Source organism: Urocitellus parryii, chromosome 3, assembly GCF_045843805.1.
Source record: "Urocitellus parryii isolate mUroPar1 chromosome 3, mUroPar1.hap1, whole genome shotgun sequence".
Lineage (NCBI taxonomy): Eukaryota > Metazoa > Chordata > Mammalia > Rodentia > Sciuridae > Urocitellus > Urocitellus parryii.
In genome coordinates this window covers 211,942,170-211,957,528 of record NC_135533.1, presented here as the reverse complement: position 1 = coordinate 211,957,528, position 15,359 = coordinate 211,942,170, and the positions used below count along the sequence as shown (strand labels likewise).

General features: G+C 37.8%; 1 protein-coding gene across 7 annotated transcripts in view; it reads right to left on the bottom strand.

Annotated features, from left to right (window-relative positions):
* LOC113190495 (uncharacterized) overlaps window positions 1–15,359 on the bottom strand; it is a 28,456-nt gene that overhangs the window by 9,456 nt on the left and 3,641 nt on the right. For 3 of the 7 annotated variants that reach the window (XM_077796393.1, XM_077796389.1, XM_077796394.1), the window contains exons 3-9: window positions 11,572–11,683; window positions 8,380–8,509; window positions 6,962–7,058; window positions 6,015–6,074; window positions 2,260–2,358; window positions 1,695–1,783; window positions 826–952 (exon numbers count right to left, since the gene is read on the bottom strand). In XM_077796393.1, coding sequence (XP_077652519.1) covers window positions 826–952; window positions 1,695–1,783; window positions 2,260–2,284 — 241 coding nt within the window. In that variant the 5' untranslated portion in view covers window positions 2,285–2,358; window positions 6,015–6,074; window positions 6,962–7,058; window positions 8,380–8,509; window positions 11,572–11,683. Of the gene's footprint in view, window positions 1–825; window positions 953–1,694; window positions 1,784–2,259; window positions 2,411–6,014; window positions 6,075–6,961; window positions 7,063–8,379; window positions 8,510–11,571; window positions 11,684–15,359 lie in introns of all 7 variants that reach the window. The other 4 variants (XM_077796392.1, XM_077796395.1, XM_077796390.1 and 1 more) reach the window with 4 other exon arrangements.

The following is a 15,359-nucleotide window of genomic DNA, read 5'->3' as shown; positions in this document are numbered from 1 at the left end:
AGATTTAAGAGGAGGAATTGACAGACACAATGGACAACTACACTCTGAATATGTCAAAGGTGGAAATCAAGACTACATTTCAACAACGGTAAAGATGTTACTGAACCTGGACCTGGACAACATTTTAAGAACTACCATAGTAGGTTGGGGATACAGTGCAGTGATTAAGCATGTCAACAGCACATGTAAGACCCTGAATTTGGGGCTGGGGATGTGACTCAAGAGGTAGCACGCGGGGCTGGAGATGTGGCTCAGCGGTAGCGCGCTCGCCTGGCATGCGTGCGGCCCGGGTTCGATCCTCAGCACCACATACCAACAAAGATGTTGTGTCCGCCAAGAACTAAAAAAATAAATATTAAAAAAAAAAAAAAGAGGTAGCACGCTCGCCTGGCATGCGTGCGGCCCGGGTTCGATCCTCAGCACCACATACAAACAAAGATGTTGTGTCTGCTGAAAACTAAAAAATAAATATTAAAACTCAGTCTCTCTCTCTCTCTCTCTCTCAAAAAAAAAAAAAAAAAAAGACCCTGGATTTAACATATAGCATCACACACAGGGGAAAAAAAACCTGCCACAATAGATTAGAATGTATTGGGGGGCTGGGGATGTAGCTCAGTGGTAGGCTGCTTGCCTAGCAGGCCCAAGGCCCTAAATTCAATCCCCAACAATGCAAAGTGAAAAAAAGGGGAAAAAAAAAAAAGTATTAAGGAAGATTGTGTTTGCTAGTTCCCATTCACAGAGTTGACATTATGGATCCTACAGCACAGTAAATACTTTGCATATACCTATTCCGTATGAGGTTATAAGGAATGATGGCAGTCTTACCTACTGTGGCCAAGTTCTTACAGTTCTTCACTGTCACATCATTATGTGTTTTTCTCTGAGTTGGGTCCTCTAAAGTCAACTCCTCCTGGGTGAATTCCACAGCCACATCCTCAATGCTCACTGAATCCTAAATAATCACACACATTATGTCCTAAGCCAAGTAATATCTTCACCAATTTCCACAGGAGAATAAGGATGGTGGAACCAATGCCTATGCAGAGAGGTGAATTCCTTCACTGCCTACCCTTAGTCCATTCAATGGCCCTAAGAACTATTCTCTGTATCCACAGTCACTCCACTCATATGGCTGTAATGGCACTTCTCAAACATGAACTTATCTCACCACAAGGCAAAGCCATTTATATTTTTTCCTCTTTTATTCCTGAGCACACAGCACACATTTGATAAAATGATAAATGAATAAAAGTATTCAAGAAAAAGACATTTTTATCTTCCAGAAGACAGCAAATTGAGAAACATGCATTTGGAACCACGGGAATCAAGATTACTTATTAATTACTAGAATATTGCAATGATTTTCAAGGTAATCTTTCACCTATGTGAAAAGCTTCATTCCCTGGAAAAATTCAACCAGGGACTCAGTCCTTGTATGAGGCTTTATTTTCCTTAAGAAATCATGTGAGCAGAAAGATAAGTTAAGTAGAAGAAAGTAAAAAGAACAAGGGAAAGGAGAAGAATAGAAGGGAAAATACTGGGGACTGAATCACAGGAAATTATGTTCCATGCTTGTACAATTATGTCAAAATGAATCCTAATGTTATACTGCAAACCAGTAAGTGTAAGTAAACATACATCTAGTTGGTGGAAGCAGCCATGTCAGTTTATAGAATGAAAAACATTCATGATACCTGATCATTTCTCAGGCAATCAGCCACTGGACTTTCTTCCTCTGTCTCATCTTCATGACTATACACTGGGTCCACAGGTAGTAGACCTCCTGAAAAATAAGATAATCCAGATCTGACCAGAAGCCCACATTTACATGATGACATCATTCCATCCTAATTCAAAATTCCCATACAATTGAACACACTCAGGAAAATTCACAAACACAATCTCTGGGAACATACAATGCCACAGCAATTCTGTATCACTTACACTCAGAAAAAAGGACAGTAAGCCATGCGCTCTTCAAGAAAAGAATCCTGGTCTCACTTCACAAGTTTCTTAACTTGAGCCCTCAGAAATGTGACTCTTCATTTCCCCATAGCAACTTTAGTCATAAACAAGATTATGTAATATCTCTTCCCTCAACACACCTTCCAGGAGGCTGACATAAAACAGCCTTCTCTTGCCCTCTTTAGGACCTCAGTGAAAAACTAGCAACATGACTGTTCTGTCCCAGACCTCTGGCTTTGTATTGGGCAGGGGGTACTTAAAGCAGATTCTCTGAAAAACAGCAACAGGACTTACCATGGGACAAATTGGTAACATCCATGTTAGTCTGATCCTGAAATATTCGTGATCACTCTCTTCAGGGATTCCAAGGACACGTCAAGGTAACTTATGAATCTAAGTGAATAGTGGCAATACTTACTCCTCTTTAAACAGGGTTATTGGATTCCTGTTGATATCATTAATCAACAAATAATACTTAGTAGTTATCAAACATTATACATTCTCTCTCCTAATGACAGATCTCAATCTATCTAAAAATTGTATACCATATAACAAGATTAGTAACAACAACTTCCATTTACTGAGTAACCCCATTTTCAATAAGTTACACAAGCTTTTTTTTAAGAAAATATTTATTTTTATGTGGTGCTGAGGATCGAACCCAGGGCCTCACACGTGCTAGGCTAGTGCTCTATCACTGAGGCACAATCCCAGCCCACAAGCAGCTTTTATGTACATGCATATATGCTAAATTATATATAGCTATTATTACTCTATTATTCAATTATTTCTAACAATCTCTCCCAGGAGATTATCATAATCACTAACGATGAAACCACCTAGATTCAGAAAACACAAATGACTGTTCTAATATCAAGTAGTGAGGAAATGGTTAACCAGGACTTTGAAGTGGTTAACTGTGCCCCTAAAGTCTAATCCTCTGTGGTTATCATTATATTCTAAATTACAACCATATAAAGGATTCTGGAAACTGGTCCCTGATGTGTTTGTTAGCCTTTCATTGCTGTGACCAGAATACCTGACATAAACAACTTAGAGGAAGAAAGGTTTACTTTGGCTCAAGGTTTTAGAGGTTTCAGTACAGACAGGTAGCTCCATTACTTTGAGTAGAACATCATGGCAGAACATGGGAATGCAAAGGAAAACTACTGAGCTTATGGCAGCCAGGAAGAAGTGGAGTAAGTGGGAGGGCAGATCAGAGTATAGTCCTCAAGGACACAATGCTAGTAACCAACTTCCTTCAACAATGCCCAACCTGCCTAGTTTCCACTTCTTAGTGGTCCGTTCAAACTATTAATCCATCAAATGGATTAATCTACTGATGAAATCAGAGCCTTCATGATCTAATAACTTCCAAAGTCCATCCCTGAACAGAATACATTTCAACTATTGCTTAGCCTCAGCAGAGTCTCAAACACTATGTTCTGACCTCTGCTTGGTGCTCAAAGCAGAGTAAAGAAAATATCTGGGGCTAGGATTGTGGCTCAGCAGTAGCATGGGCGGGACCCGGGTTCGATCCTCAGCACCACATAAAAAAATAAAAAGACATTGTGTTGTGTTCATCTACATCAAATAAATAGATAGATAGATAGATAGATAGATAGATAGATAGATAGATAAATAAAATCTGCAAGGACAGCACCAAATTGAAGTTTGCCAAACTCCTGATAATTTGGTGGGTCTTATGAAAGAACCTTATAGTATTACCAATAGGTCTGTTTTTTCAAAAGTTCTGCTTCTATTTTTCTTATTCCTTCATATAACCTTCTCTTTCATATTAAAAAAATAAATAAAAATAAAAAATGCAATAAAGAACATCAACAACAGACTAATGGGACAGAATAAAGAACCCATGATCTCCAAGACAGGGCATTAGAAAAATGTAGGGTCAAAGGAGAAAGTAAAAAAAAAAAAAAAAACCTTATGGTATTTATGGAAATGTAACAAAACAGCAAATTCTGATATACAGTACTTCAACAGGAGAGAGAAACAATGAGGTAGAAACAATACTGGGCTAACAAAGAACTTTTCTAGCATACATTAGCCCTCAGAAATGAAAAAGATGCCTTTACAACTGAATCCAATGATACAAAACAATCACAGAACAAATTTGGCAATCTAACAGCAATGAACAAATTTCTAGATAATAAAACCTACCAAAATTGAGGGGCTGGGGCTATAGCTCAGTCCCCCAGCACTTGCCTAGCATGTGTGAAGCACTGGGTTCAATTCTTTGCACCACATAAAAATAAAAACAAAACAAAATAAAGGCATGTTGTTAATCTACAACTACAAAAAATTTTTAAAAAAAAAGATTAAATGAAGAGGGCCGGATGTGGTGGTGCACGCCTATAATCCTAGTAACTAGGGAGATTGAGATAGGAGAATGTTGAGTTCAAAGCCAGCCTCAGCAACTTATCAAGGCCCTAAGCAACTCAGTGAGACCCTATCTTTAAATAAAATACAAAATAGGGCTGGGGATAGGGCTCAGTAGTTGAGCCCCCCTGGGTTCAATCCCCAGTAACAAAAAAGAAAGAAAAAGATTAAATGAAGAAGAAATAAAATACAAGTGGTTAAGCAATGAGACTGAATCACTAATCAAAAATCTAACATCCAGGGGCCACAGTATAGCTAGAAATAGAACATTTAGGGGCTGGGGTTGTGGTTCACCGGTAGAGCACTCGCCTAGCACGGGTAGGACCTGGGTTCGATCCTCAGCACCACATAAAAATACAATGTACTGTGTTGTGTCCATCTACACCAAAAAATTAAAAATAAATTAAAAAAAAGAAATAGAACATTTGCCTAGTATGCCAGGGCCGGGGCTCCATCCCCAGCACAACCAAAATAAAAATAATTATTATTATTACCATTGTCATTATTAACACTGTGACAATGATGATGATAATAATAATTAATTTACCAGCAAGGAACAGCCCAGATTCAGTGTCTTACAGTGCACTCTACATACAAAATGTCTAAATAACTAATAGGAATCCTTTTCGCACCCTTTAAAATACTGAAGAGCAAATAACTCCAAATTCATTTTATGAGGACAGCATTACTGTTATCAAAGTCAGATAAGGACAACATGAAAAAATAAAATTAGACAAATATTTATGATTAATGCAGGTATAAAATTTTTCACCAAAATACTAAAACACAGCACATGGAATCATTCACAAAGAGGAAGTAAAATTTATCCCTGGGATAAATCTCAAATGCCCAAAACAACCTAAGAAATTTGGGGGGAGGGGGGAGGGGTTGCGGGGGGGCAGGGGGATGAAGCCAGAGCCACACTAAATTAATTTGAAAAATCTACCACAAAGCTATAGGAAACAAAATTGCAAACAGTGAAATAAAATTATACCCACAGGATAATGAAACGAAACACAGTACCCAGAAGCAAATCTATACATTTAACGTCAATTGATCTGCAGGCTATATATAGGATAAGGAGTTCAATTTCAAAATGTGTTAGTATGGCCATTTTGAAAAACAGTACAAAAGCTTCTCAACAAATCAAAAATAAAGCTAGGTATGGTGGCACTAACCTATAATCCCAGCAACTCACAGGAGGATTTCAAGAACAAGTCAGCCTCAGCAACTTAGCGAGACCCTTAGCAACTTAGTGAGATCCTGTCTAAAAAAAAGGCTGGGGTGGCCGGGGTTGTGGTTCAGAGATAGAGTACTTGCCTAGCATGCGTGAGACACTGGGGTTCAATCCTCAGCACCACATAAAAATAAAATAAATATATTGTTTGTGTCTACCTATAACTAAAAAATAAATATTAAAAAAAAAAAAAGACTGGGGATGTGGCTCAATCATTGGTACCAAAATGAAAATAAAACTTCCATTTAATACAGCAATCCCTCTACTGGGTATATTTCCAAAGAATATGAAATCAGAACAACCTCAGACATCTTGCATTCCCATTCATGCAACACTACTGACAATAGCTATTTCAACAATTCAAGTGTCCAAAAAATAATGAATAGATAAAAGAAAATGTAATATATATACTCACTGTAGAATATTATTCAGCTTTAAAAAAGGAAATCTTTCCTTGGTGACAACATGGATAAACCTAGAGGGCAGCATGGCAAGTGAAATGAGCCAGAAGCAGAAAGAAAAATATCAAATGACCTCATTATAAATGGGATTAAAAAAAACTGAACTCAGAAACAGTAAAATGGTGTTATCAGAGACTTGGAGGGAAGGAGTTTGGAGATACTAGGAAAGGATACAGAATTTATTAAATAAGAGGGTTAAGTTCAAGAGACTTATTTTATATCACAGTGACTACAATGAATAGCAATATACTAGATACTGGAAAGTTGCTAAGAATAGATTTTTACATGCACTAACTATACGCACACACACAAAGTATGTGCAGTTACATACATTAAACAGCCTGTTCACAACACAAAAAGACATAAAATGTTCTATATGAAAAATACATGTTTTTAATTGTGAATCATAACAAAACTAAAACTAGAAAAATAAATAAATTTTAAAAATAAGGACAAAACATGTCTGATTTCCCCTTGCAGTAACAAAGGAGCAATACCAAATAAGAGTTTAATTGACTCTTATGTATATACCAGGCAGTGAGGCCCTACTGAGAAGGCCCCTTATCAGAAGGTCTACGTGGAATACATAATGTGGTCTCACTGGTGTTTTGATTATCCACAGTTTACAATCAGGAGGGCAAGAAGGGAAACACCTAGTGGTCTGCACCTCGTAGTCTGGACTAGATAATCACAAATCTTGCCCAAACCTATTTTTATACATTTTTATCTTGCCCCTATCACATTAAAGGCAAGAGGTCAGACCAAGGTTGTATATTCTCTGGGTCCTGATTAGCAACAGAGTCTCACAGAAGTCATGGTATTGGTTTATTCGATATGGAATCTATTTAAATATAAACTTTCATCTGAAAAAACAAAACTAACCAGGTACAGTAGTACTCACCTGTAATCCCAGCAGTTCAGGATGCTGAGGCAGAAGGACAGCAAATTCAAAGCCAGCCTCAGCAATTTAGTGAGGCCCTAAGCAACTTAGCAAGATCCTACCTCAAAATAAAAAATAAAAAAAAAAAAGGGTTAGGGTTATGGCTTAGTGATTGAGCACCCCTGGGTTCAATCCCAAGCACACCACCACCCCCACATACAAAAAAAATTTAAAAATGAAAACAAAACTAAAAGCCCTTAGGCAGATCAAGAATGTGTATTCTCCAGGTACTTGCTCTTATGCGGCAGAGTTAAGATCAACAATTTATAAAAACAGGTCTGGACAAGATAAACAAACGCAGGAGATAATTCATTTTAGTCTAATTTAAAAGGAATTGTTTGTGGAGACCACTGTGTTTGTCAATTAGACAAACCCACCAGGAACATGAACAGGACCCACCAGGAACATGAAAGTTCCAATCAAATTATTTTCTAAAATCCTAGCAACTATAAATTATTTTGAAAAGTAAACTAGTTATTACGAGTAATGTCTGTAATCCCAAAAAGGCTATTGTTGTGAACATCTAGTATTGTGGCCTCAATAATAAAAAGGCATGTGATTCTTACTTTCTACCTGTGAGATAAAAGATCCCAAATGATAAAAGATTTGTTTTGTTTCCTGAGATCATCTTAAGCAATGTGTTGCTCAGCACTCTAGCACCAAGATGAATTCAAGTTTTGCCAGTTTCCTGGATCTTTGTCCTTTATTAGGGACAGTGGATAAAGGATGAAAAACAGCAATATTCTTCTAAGTTCAATTATGCATGACATTCAACAGTGCCATTCATATGGTCCATGAACTTCCAGTGCTATTCTCTCAATTAATCCTAAGGGGTTCTTAAAGCATCCAAAGATACAGAAAAGAGGTAACTTCTTCCAGTACTGTATTGTCTATCAAGGGACTGAAAGGAGGGAAAACACTTTCTCCTTTAAGTGAAACATCAGATCTAGATTTGGTTCCAGATGTCTAGAAAGACTACAATAGCAATGACAACTGTTGTGGGTACTGATGACCTAGAGCATAATGCACAGTGGGGGGGTACAGATAATGACCAGCTCTGGATCTCTGAGATCTTTTATTTCCAGGGAGCCCAGCAGATAACCAGTCTTTGCTTATCTTAATGATATGTGGCAACTCCTTATATCAGAGCCTAGGGGCAACTAAATTATCATATATGATCCAGAAACTACAGAGGCATTAGAAGAGGTTACTAAAGCCTCTAAAGTAAAAAAGTCCCTGATTATTTTAATTTATAATTATAACTTATTAAGTGAGGAATATGTTCCTACCAGAAGCAAAAAAGGACTAAAAGATATTATATATTAATGTGACAACTGAATGTTATTCTGGAGGAAGACATTATCAATATTATATCATACCTGTGGTCCTGGAGAAAGAGGGCTACAATGGAGGTATTATCTCCAGAGACTGTGTGTGATAAGAAAGGTGTTGAGGTACCTCAGGACAGCCTTCCAAGGTCTGACCAGGCAGCACGCCACGTCTGGGAAGCTGTTAAACAGGAAATGAATGGAATATTAATCAAGGTATTAAAAAAACAAAACACTTACCAACTATTATTGCACAGAATCAGTAATCTTAGTATTATTGAAAGTTGACTATAGGAAGCTTTATGAATGGAATCACAGCATTTAAGACTTCTGTACTTGATTATCAGTACCATTTACTTACTCATTTATTTCCAGATTTAAGAATAGGCAATGATGACTGATCAAAAGGAGAAACAGTGGAGAAAGGTTTTATAATATTTTATCCTTGAAGACCATATATTAATTGATTTTGGGTCATATGAACTCTCTTAATTAAGGTCCAGGGAGTTTCATGTGTTAAACCAAACATAATTGACAGGAATATACTTTAATTTGCTATACATTGAGCATACGTAGGGATGTTTTAAGGCAAAAAATAATGTTACTGTAAGAAAATAAGAAAAATAAGATCAAGTGTTGGGGAATGTACAGTGGTTGTCTAGCATGTGTTAAGGTCCTGTGTTCAATCCCATGTTGGGGAAGGAAAAAAAAAAGATAAAACAAAAAGAAATGTAGTCAACCCTACAGTTAAAAGTGAAAGAATACCAATTTTTCCTCCATGTTGTATAAGGTACATGTGTAGGGCTATAAAAGAACAATGTTTAAATTTAGGAAGATATCCAGGTATGACTATTGAGGGCCAATTTTCTTGTGTGTGTGATACTTAGCATTAAACCCAGATCCTTGTGCATGCTAGGCACATTATGCATGAGCAAAACCCAAATAATGCCCTTTATGTAAACTTGGTATTTAATGAGACCAAATTATGAAACTTCTTTTAAATTAATCTGCCATAAATTTATTTTATATTACTTACACTAAAATATCTTAATGCATAGTAGAGCATGATGGCATGTGCCTGCAGTACTAGCTACTCAAGAGGCTAAGACACAAATAATCACTTGAGCCCAAATGTTCTAGACTAGTCTGGGCAGCATAGAGAGAATCTGTCTCAAAAAATAAATCAATTACATATTCTAGAATGTATATAATCTACCTAATTTCCTTGTATTTCTCTCATGATACCTATGGATTGGATATTTAATCACTAATCTACAGCTACCATTATCTTTGCTCAATCTGGCATTTACATAATATAATGTTCTTTTGCTATCCCCCTTGGGCTCAAATTGGCCTAAAATGATTCTTTATCCCCACTTTTTAAAAAATTTTAGGCATTAGCTACCTTAAACCTAGGTATTTTGTCTCTGGCTGTTAAAGAGGAAGAATGGTGACTGCAGGTGCCAGGAACCTCTTGTCCCCCTCTCCCTAGGATGACCCTTGTCCATAAGATAATTATTTCCCTTCTCCTTTTACCCTCATGCACAAAATCTTGTTTTCTCTCCACTGTTAATATCTTTTCCCTTTGTCTAACATATCTCACAAACTCCTGATGACCTGAGCAGTTAAATCAGTCTCCCTCTCTGGAGGGTCATTACCAGTTTTAGAGAGTCTGCGGACCACACCTAGAAGTCAGTTAAGAGAGCAATACTGGCCTAAATTTGTTACTTTTTTTTTTATAATTTACAGCAATAGACCTGTTACCTCACATGATTTCAGAAACATCTTCAAGTAGAGAGAGATCCAAGTGCTCTTTCCCTCCAAATTCTTTTTTTTTTTTTTTAATTTTTACAGTGAGTCACCAACCTGGTCACCATGTATGCGATCTGCCATAACCCATGGGTGGGAGCGTAAAGAGCAACATCAACAAGGGATATACCAGAAAATTATTCATTGCCATAGGAACTAAGATTCTTCCTCACCAGAATAAAGTTCTAGATGTGGCTCTGCTTTTCTACTGGTTATACTTCTGCTAGAACCCACCTGCACACTCAAATGCTTTACCCACAACCATGGCACTCACAGCCTTCTTTCTCATCAAAAAACTCTTTTCACTGCCATGTTCATGCCATCAAGTGGTTTTATCATACACTGTCACTCATAGTTTATCTGAATGAAAGGTAGAATGGCTTATTGAACATTCACTTACAGGGCCAAATGGAAGAGACTACTCTAACAGAAGGGATTCCATCTCACAGAACAGGTTATATGCTTTGAATTCAGAGTTTTACATGGTACTGTTTCCCACAGACAAAATGCCCTGGACCAAGAATTGATGGTAAAAGTGGAATTGTTCCTTAAACTATTTTTGCTTCCAATTCCAGCAATTTACAAATGCTTCAGGTCTGAAGATCTTAGTTAGGAATGCTTCCCAAGGAAACACAATTACATCTTAGTACACTGGAGGTTGAGATTGACACCTGGCCATTTTGGGCTTCATATGGCAATAAACCAAGAAACAAACAAGTTTAAAAATGGATAATGGGTTGGGGGAGTAATCTATTGGCAGAATTAATTAATCTCAAATACCAAAGGGAAAATGTAGCACTACTACACAACTGGAACAAGGTGGAAGTGTACAAACCACAAGGACTTCTAAACTGCACAGAATAAGCTGATAGAAAATTACAACTGAAAAAGGCAGGATAAGGGAGGACATGGACTCTTGGGGAATAAGGTTTTGAGTGACTCCACCAGGTACACAGAGCAGCTGAAATTCTGACTCATGACAGCATAACAGGAAATATAAATATGGTCATAAACGAAATGAACTATAAACTACAGTCTTGAGACCAATTACAGTTTTGTGTTTTTTTCTTTCCTTGTCCTAGGTATGTCTTTACTAACAAACTAATCATTGCTATATTGTATACATGTATAAAATATGTAACAAATCTCATCACTATGTATGACTATAGAGCATCAATAAAAAATGTCAAAGAAAAAATAAAAATGAGCAAAAGAAAAAATAACCATTCTTTTTCCTAATTTTGTATACATGAGAGATTAAGTTTATAATATTATCTTCAGTTATCAGAATATTCAGTGAGGAAGTAAATTTGAGGAGTAATTAACATGGTTTGGGGGTAGACACAATGACTATAGGATTGTGCATTTTTCACTCTTTGGAGAAGAATCGAGTTTTTTTTTTCCTTTTTATCTTCTTAAGCAGAAATAAGATACCTGTTTAATTATTTTGAGGACTATCCAATGTGTGCAGAATGGATGGTAAACAGCCAAAGAATGAACTGTGCTCATCAATTTATCTCAGCTCCAATTTCATTTTCAATACCTGCTATGGAATAAAAGACCATATTTTCATATGTACAATAACAGATGTTATGCTTGAATATAAAGGGTGTCATAAACTTCATCTACTCACTACCTTAGCATCCCTTTATATCTACAGATAAGCTATTTGACGGCACACATCTATAATCTGAACTACTCAGGGAGCTTATGCAGAAGGATCACAAAATTGAGGAGTAAGACCCTGTCTCAAAATAAAAAAGGACTGGGATATGGTTCAGCAGTAGACCACCCCCTTGTATGGTGAAGGTGTTCCCCAATCATTCCTGCCACCTTTGGCCTAGTTAAAGCTTCTCCCCTGTGTTGTCATTGACTACATGGTCTCTTCCTTCAACTGATGAAAAAAGCAACACATCAAGCTGCTAACACCAGAGTGACTTAAGAAAATAAATCTTCAAATGGTATTTTCTCTACATTAGTCAATCCACAACCTCAGCAGGAAAGTCTGAAGGACAATGCCTACATACCTTAATAAAGCAGAGTTCCAAATGTCCTTTCTCTCTCAATCCCTACCCCACTATTGAGAACTCTATTGTTTCTGTACTTCTCCAAGGCTCTTAGGGGCAGCTTTTTGTTTTTAATTTTTTTTTCCTGTAGTTATACTCAGACAGAATGACTTTATTTATATATTTTTATGTGGTGCTGAGGATCAAACCCATTGCCTCACACATGCTAGGCAAGCGCTCTACCCCTGAACTACAGCCCCATAAATGTTTCTGCTATTTCATGTGTTTTTTCTGCTGTCTCCTATATTATATCTCACTTGACCATGATGTAAGTCTCCTGTTCTGGATAGGGCTAGAATTTATAGCCACTCTGCAGGGAGAGACCTCCAGACCCAAACAGAAAAATACAGCAAGATGTAGCAAATTGAGTATGGTCACAGCCATGAGGAACACAAAAATAGACTTCTCTTGCCTTACCACATGACTCTCCCATGAAGCTAATACCATTTTGTAAGGCTCCATGGCTCACTGAGTTATGCCTGAACTGCTGTGTATTGCTGTTTTTCTCTACTGAATAATGCCAAAACTCCCCTTCCTAATTTGGAAGGAGTCAGACAGTCTAAGGGACCTTTGGGAACAATTGCTAGCCATAATAGGACAAGAGGGGCAACCACAGTCAACAGCCACTCCCAGTAGTGGTCAGAGTGAAACCAACTATATTCTGAAGGCCTTATTTGGTTGATTGATTTGTCACTGAGAAGCAGAAGGGGAAGGTAGGCAGTGGGTAAATATGAGAGCCAGCAGAGTGCTAGAGGGAGACTGGCATTCTAACTTCCCATTGCACTGGGGATGGAATATTCTATGAAGGTGACTATACCACCCAGCCTGATGAGGCACCCCCTTTACAAGGGAGACAATAGCACCTCACTAGCAATGGTCCACTGGGGTTTGCGAACCCAATGTCCTTTATACCTGTTGCTCTACACCCCTAACACCTTACAGAGGTCTAGAGGGACACACTAGAAAGAAAGGTGAGAGCCTACAAACAGGGTAACAGAAACAACTAATGGAGACCGTTGATCCTGGGCCATCTGAAGTACCCAGGAGTTGTCAGGTAAAAACAAAGGGGATTAAATCTTTTAGGTAGTTAAAGATTTATTGATCTTTATGATTCAAGTCTTCCAAAGATTTTATTTAAAAAGAAAAAAATATATAAAATGAAAAGAGAGAGAAAAAAAAAGAGTAGAAGGACTGATTGTCTTAAGGTCTGACTATCCCAGAGGGACAACTGAACCAAAGCACTAGGTTCTGTGACCACCCTCTTTCTTCCTCTTATCAACAACAGACAGAAACCAAGAACCACCATTTCAGACAGCTCAAAGACTTAGAACAAAAAAGTTATAAAAGCCTTGCACTTTAGGCAGCACCAGTCAAAAAAAAAGAAAGGAAGGAAAAATAGAGGGAAAACATTTAATACTGAGTAAATGCCAAATGCCAGGACTAACCAATGGAAGATTACTTAGTGATTTAAGGAGAAAAAACACAAGATGGGGATGGGGGGGGGGTAATTAAACATTTAAGTTTAACATTTGCTAACGTGCACCAATTAAAATAATTATATGGATTACTAAATCTAGAGGTCAATTTATGGTTATACCTGGGGTTCCCACTAACTTTAAGTATTATACCCTTTAAAACTAGAGTAAATATGGAGGAAAAATTAGGCATCCCTAACTTTATTTTTTTTAAAGATAATTTTTCTTTAAAGAGAGAGAGGGGAGAGAGGGGGAGAGAGGGGGAGAGGGAGAGAGGGAGAGGGAGAGAGGGAGAGAGGGAGAGAGGGAGAGAGGGAGAGAGGGAGAGAGGGAGAGAGAGAGAGAGAGAGAGAGAGAATTTTTAATATTTATTTTTTAGTTTTTGGCGGACACAACATCTTTGTATGTGGTGCTGAGTCTCAGCACCACATATAAATAAATAAAATAAAGGTCCATTTACAACTAAAGTAAATATACATTTTAAAAGATTAAAAAATAAGTAAATACAGATATTGTGTCCATCTTAAAAAAATAGGGCTTCAATGATTAAAATTTGCATAATACACAGTTTGTGAAAGGGTGATTACCTCCGTTACTCTTCCATTCAATACAATTGTTTCTTCTTCTTAATCTGAAATAAAGACTGTTAGTTCTTCCTAGGGTTCTAATGCAAGAAATTGCCCCTCTCAGCTTCATGGTATTGCCATCAAAACAAATGACTGGCCACTAACTGGTATCTCCTGGAAATAAAGACTCTAATATATCCTGAGCCTGTGACCCTATAATACCCACCCCTGTCACAGAAACAGGACAGAGCTTCATACTGCTATTTAGGCCTCCTTAAGACAGGGTAGAACCAAAATTAAATCTTCTGGTATACTCTACCTATAGGAGAGGAGGGTTTCCTCTGACTTCAGTCCCTTGCCTGAGGCAAGGGTGCTAGAGGAGGTGACTCCTCCTCCAGACTCACTGATAATCTGAAAAGCCCCTTGGGATCAACTGAGTGAAAAGTAACTGGAATTCAGAGACTTCATTACAAAAGGGCACTACTAGCTAGGTGCAGTGGCACATGCCCGTTAGCCCAACAACTCAGGAGGCAGAAGCAGGAGGACCACAAATTCAAGTTCAGTCTGAGCAACTTAATGAGACCCTCAGTAACTCAGCAACAAGCTCTCTCAAAATAAAAAAGGGCTAGGGATGTAGCTCAGTGGTAAAGAGCCCATGGGTTCAATCCCTGGGGGTAGGATGGGGGAAAGGAACTACTGACAATCATATATGCATTTTAAAGAAGAGTTGCTGCTTTCCATTCCTCAGCCAGGATGGTCCTAATTAAAGTCTAGACCCAAGAAGCAACACAGCTGGGCAAATGCCAGGCAGTCATCTTGGCTCTGGATACCCTGGATACCCTTGATCATCAAAACCCCATCTTTTTTTAAGAGACCCAAGGGATAATGCCCAAGGAACTTAACAAAAAGGCAGAGACCCACGGATCTCATCATCTCTCACTCCCCTCTGGCTGACTAAGCACCATGGTCATGGCATCTACAAACTTCCCAAAAGTCCTTCAGGGAACACCTCTCTCACAATAATTAAGATGCTTCTATTATATTAGGTGTTTACTGTGCTGCCTCCCTTGTGTCTCAACTAACTAACACAAAGAACCCAACTCTCCCAGTAAAGA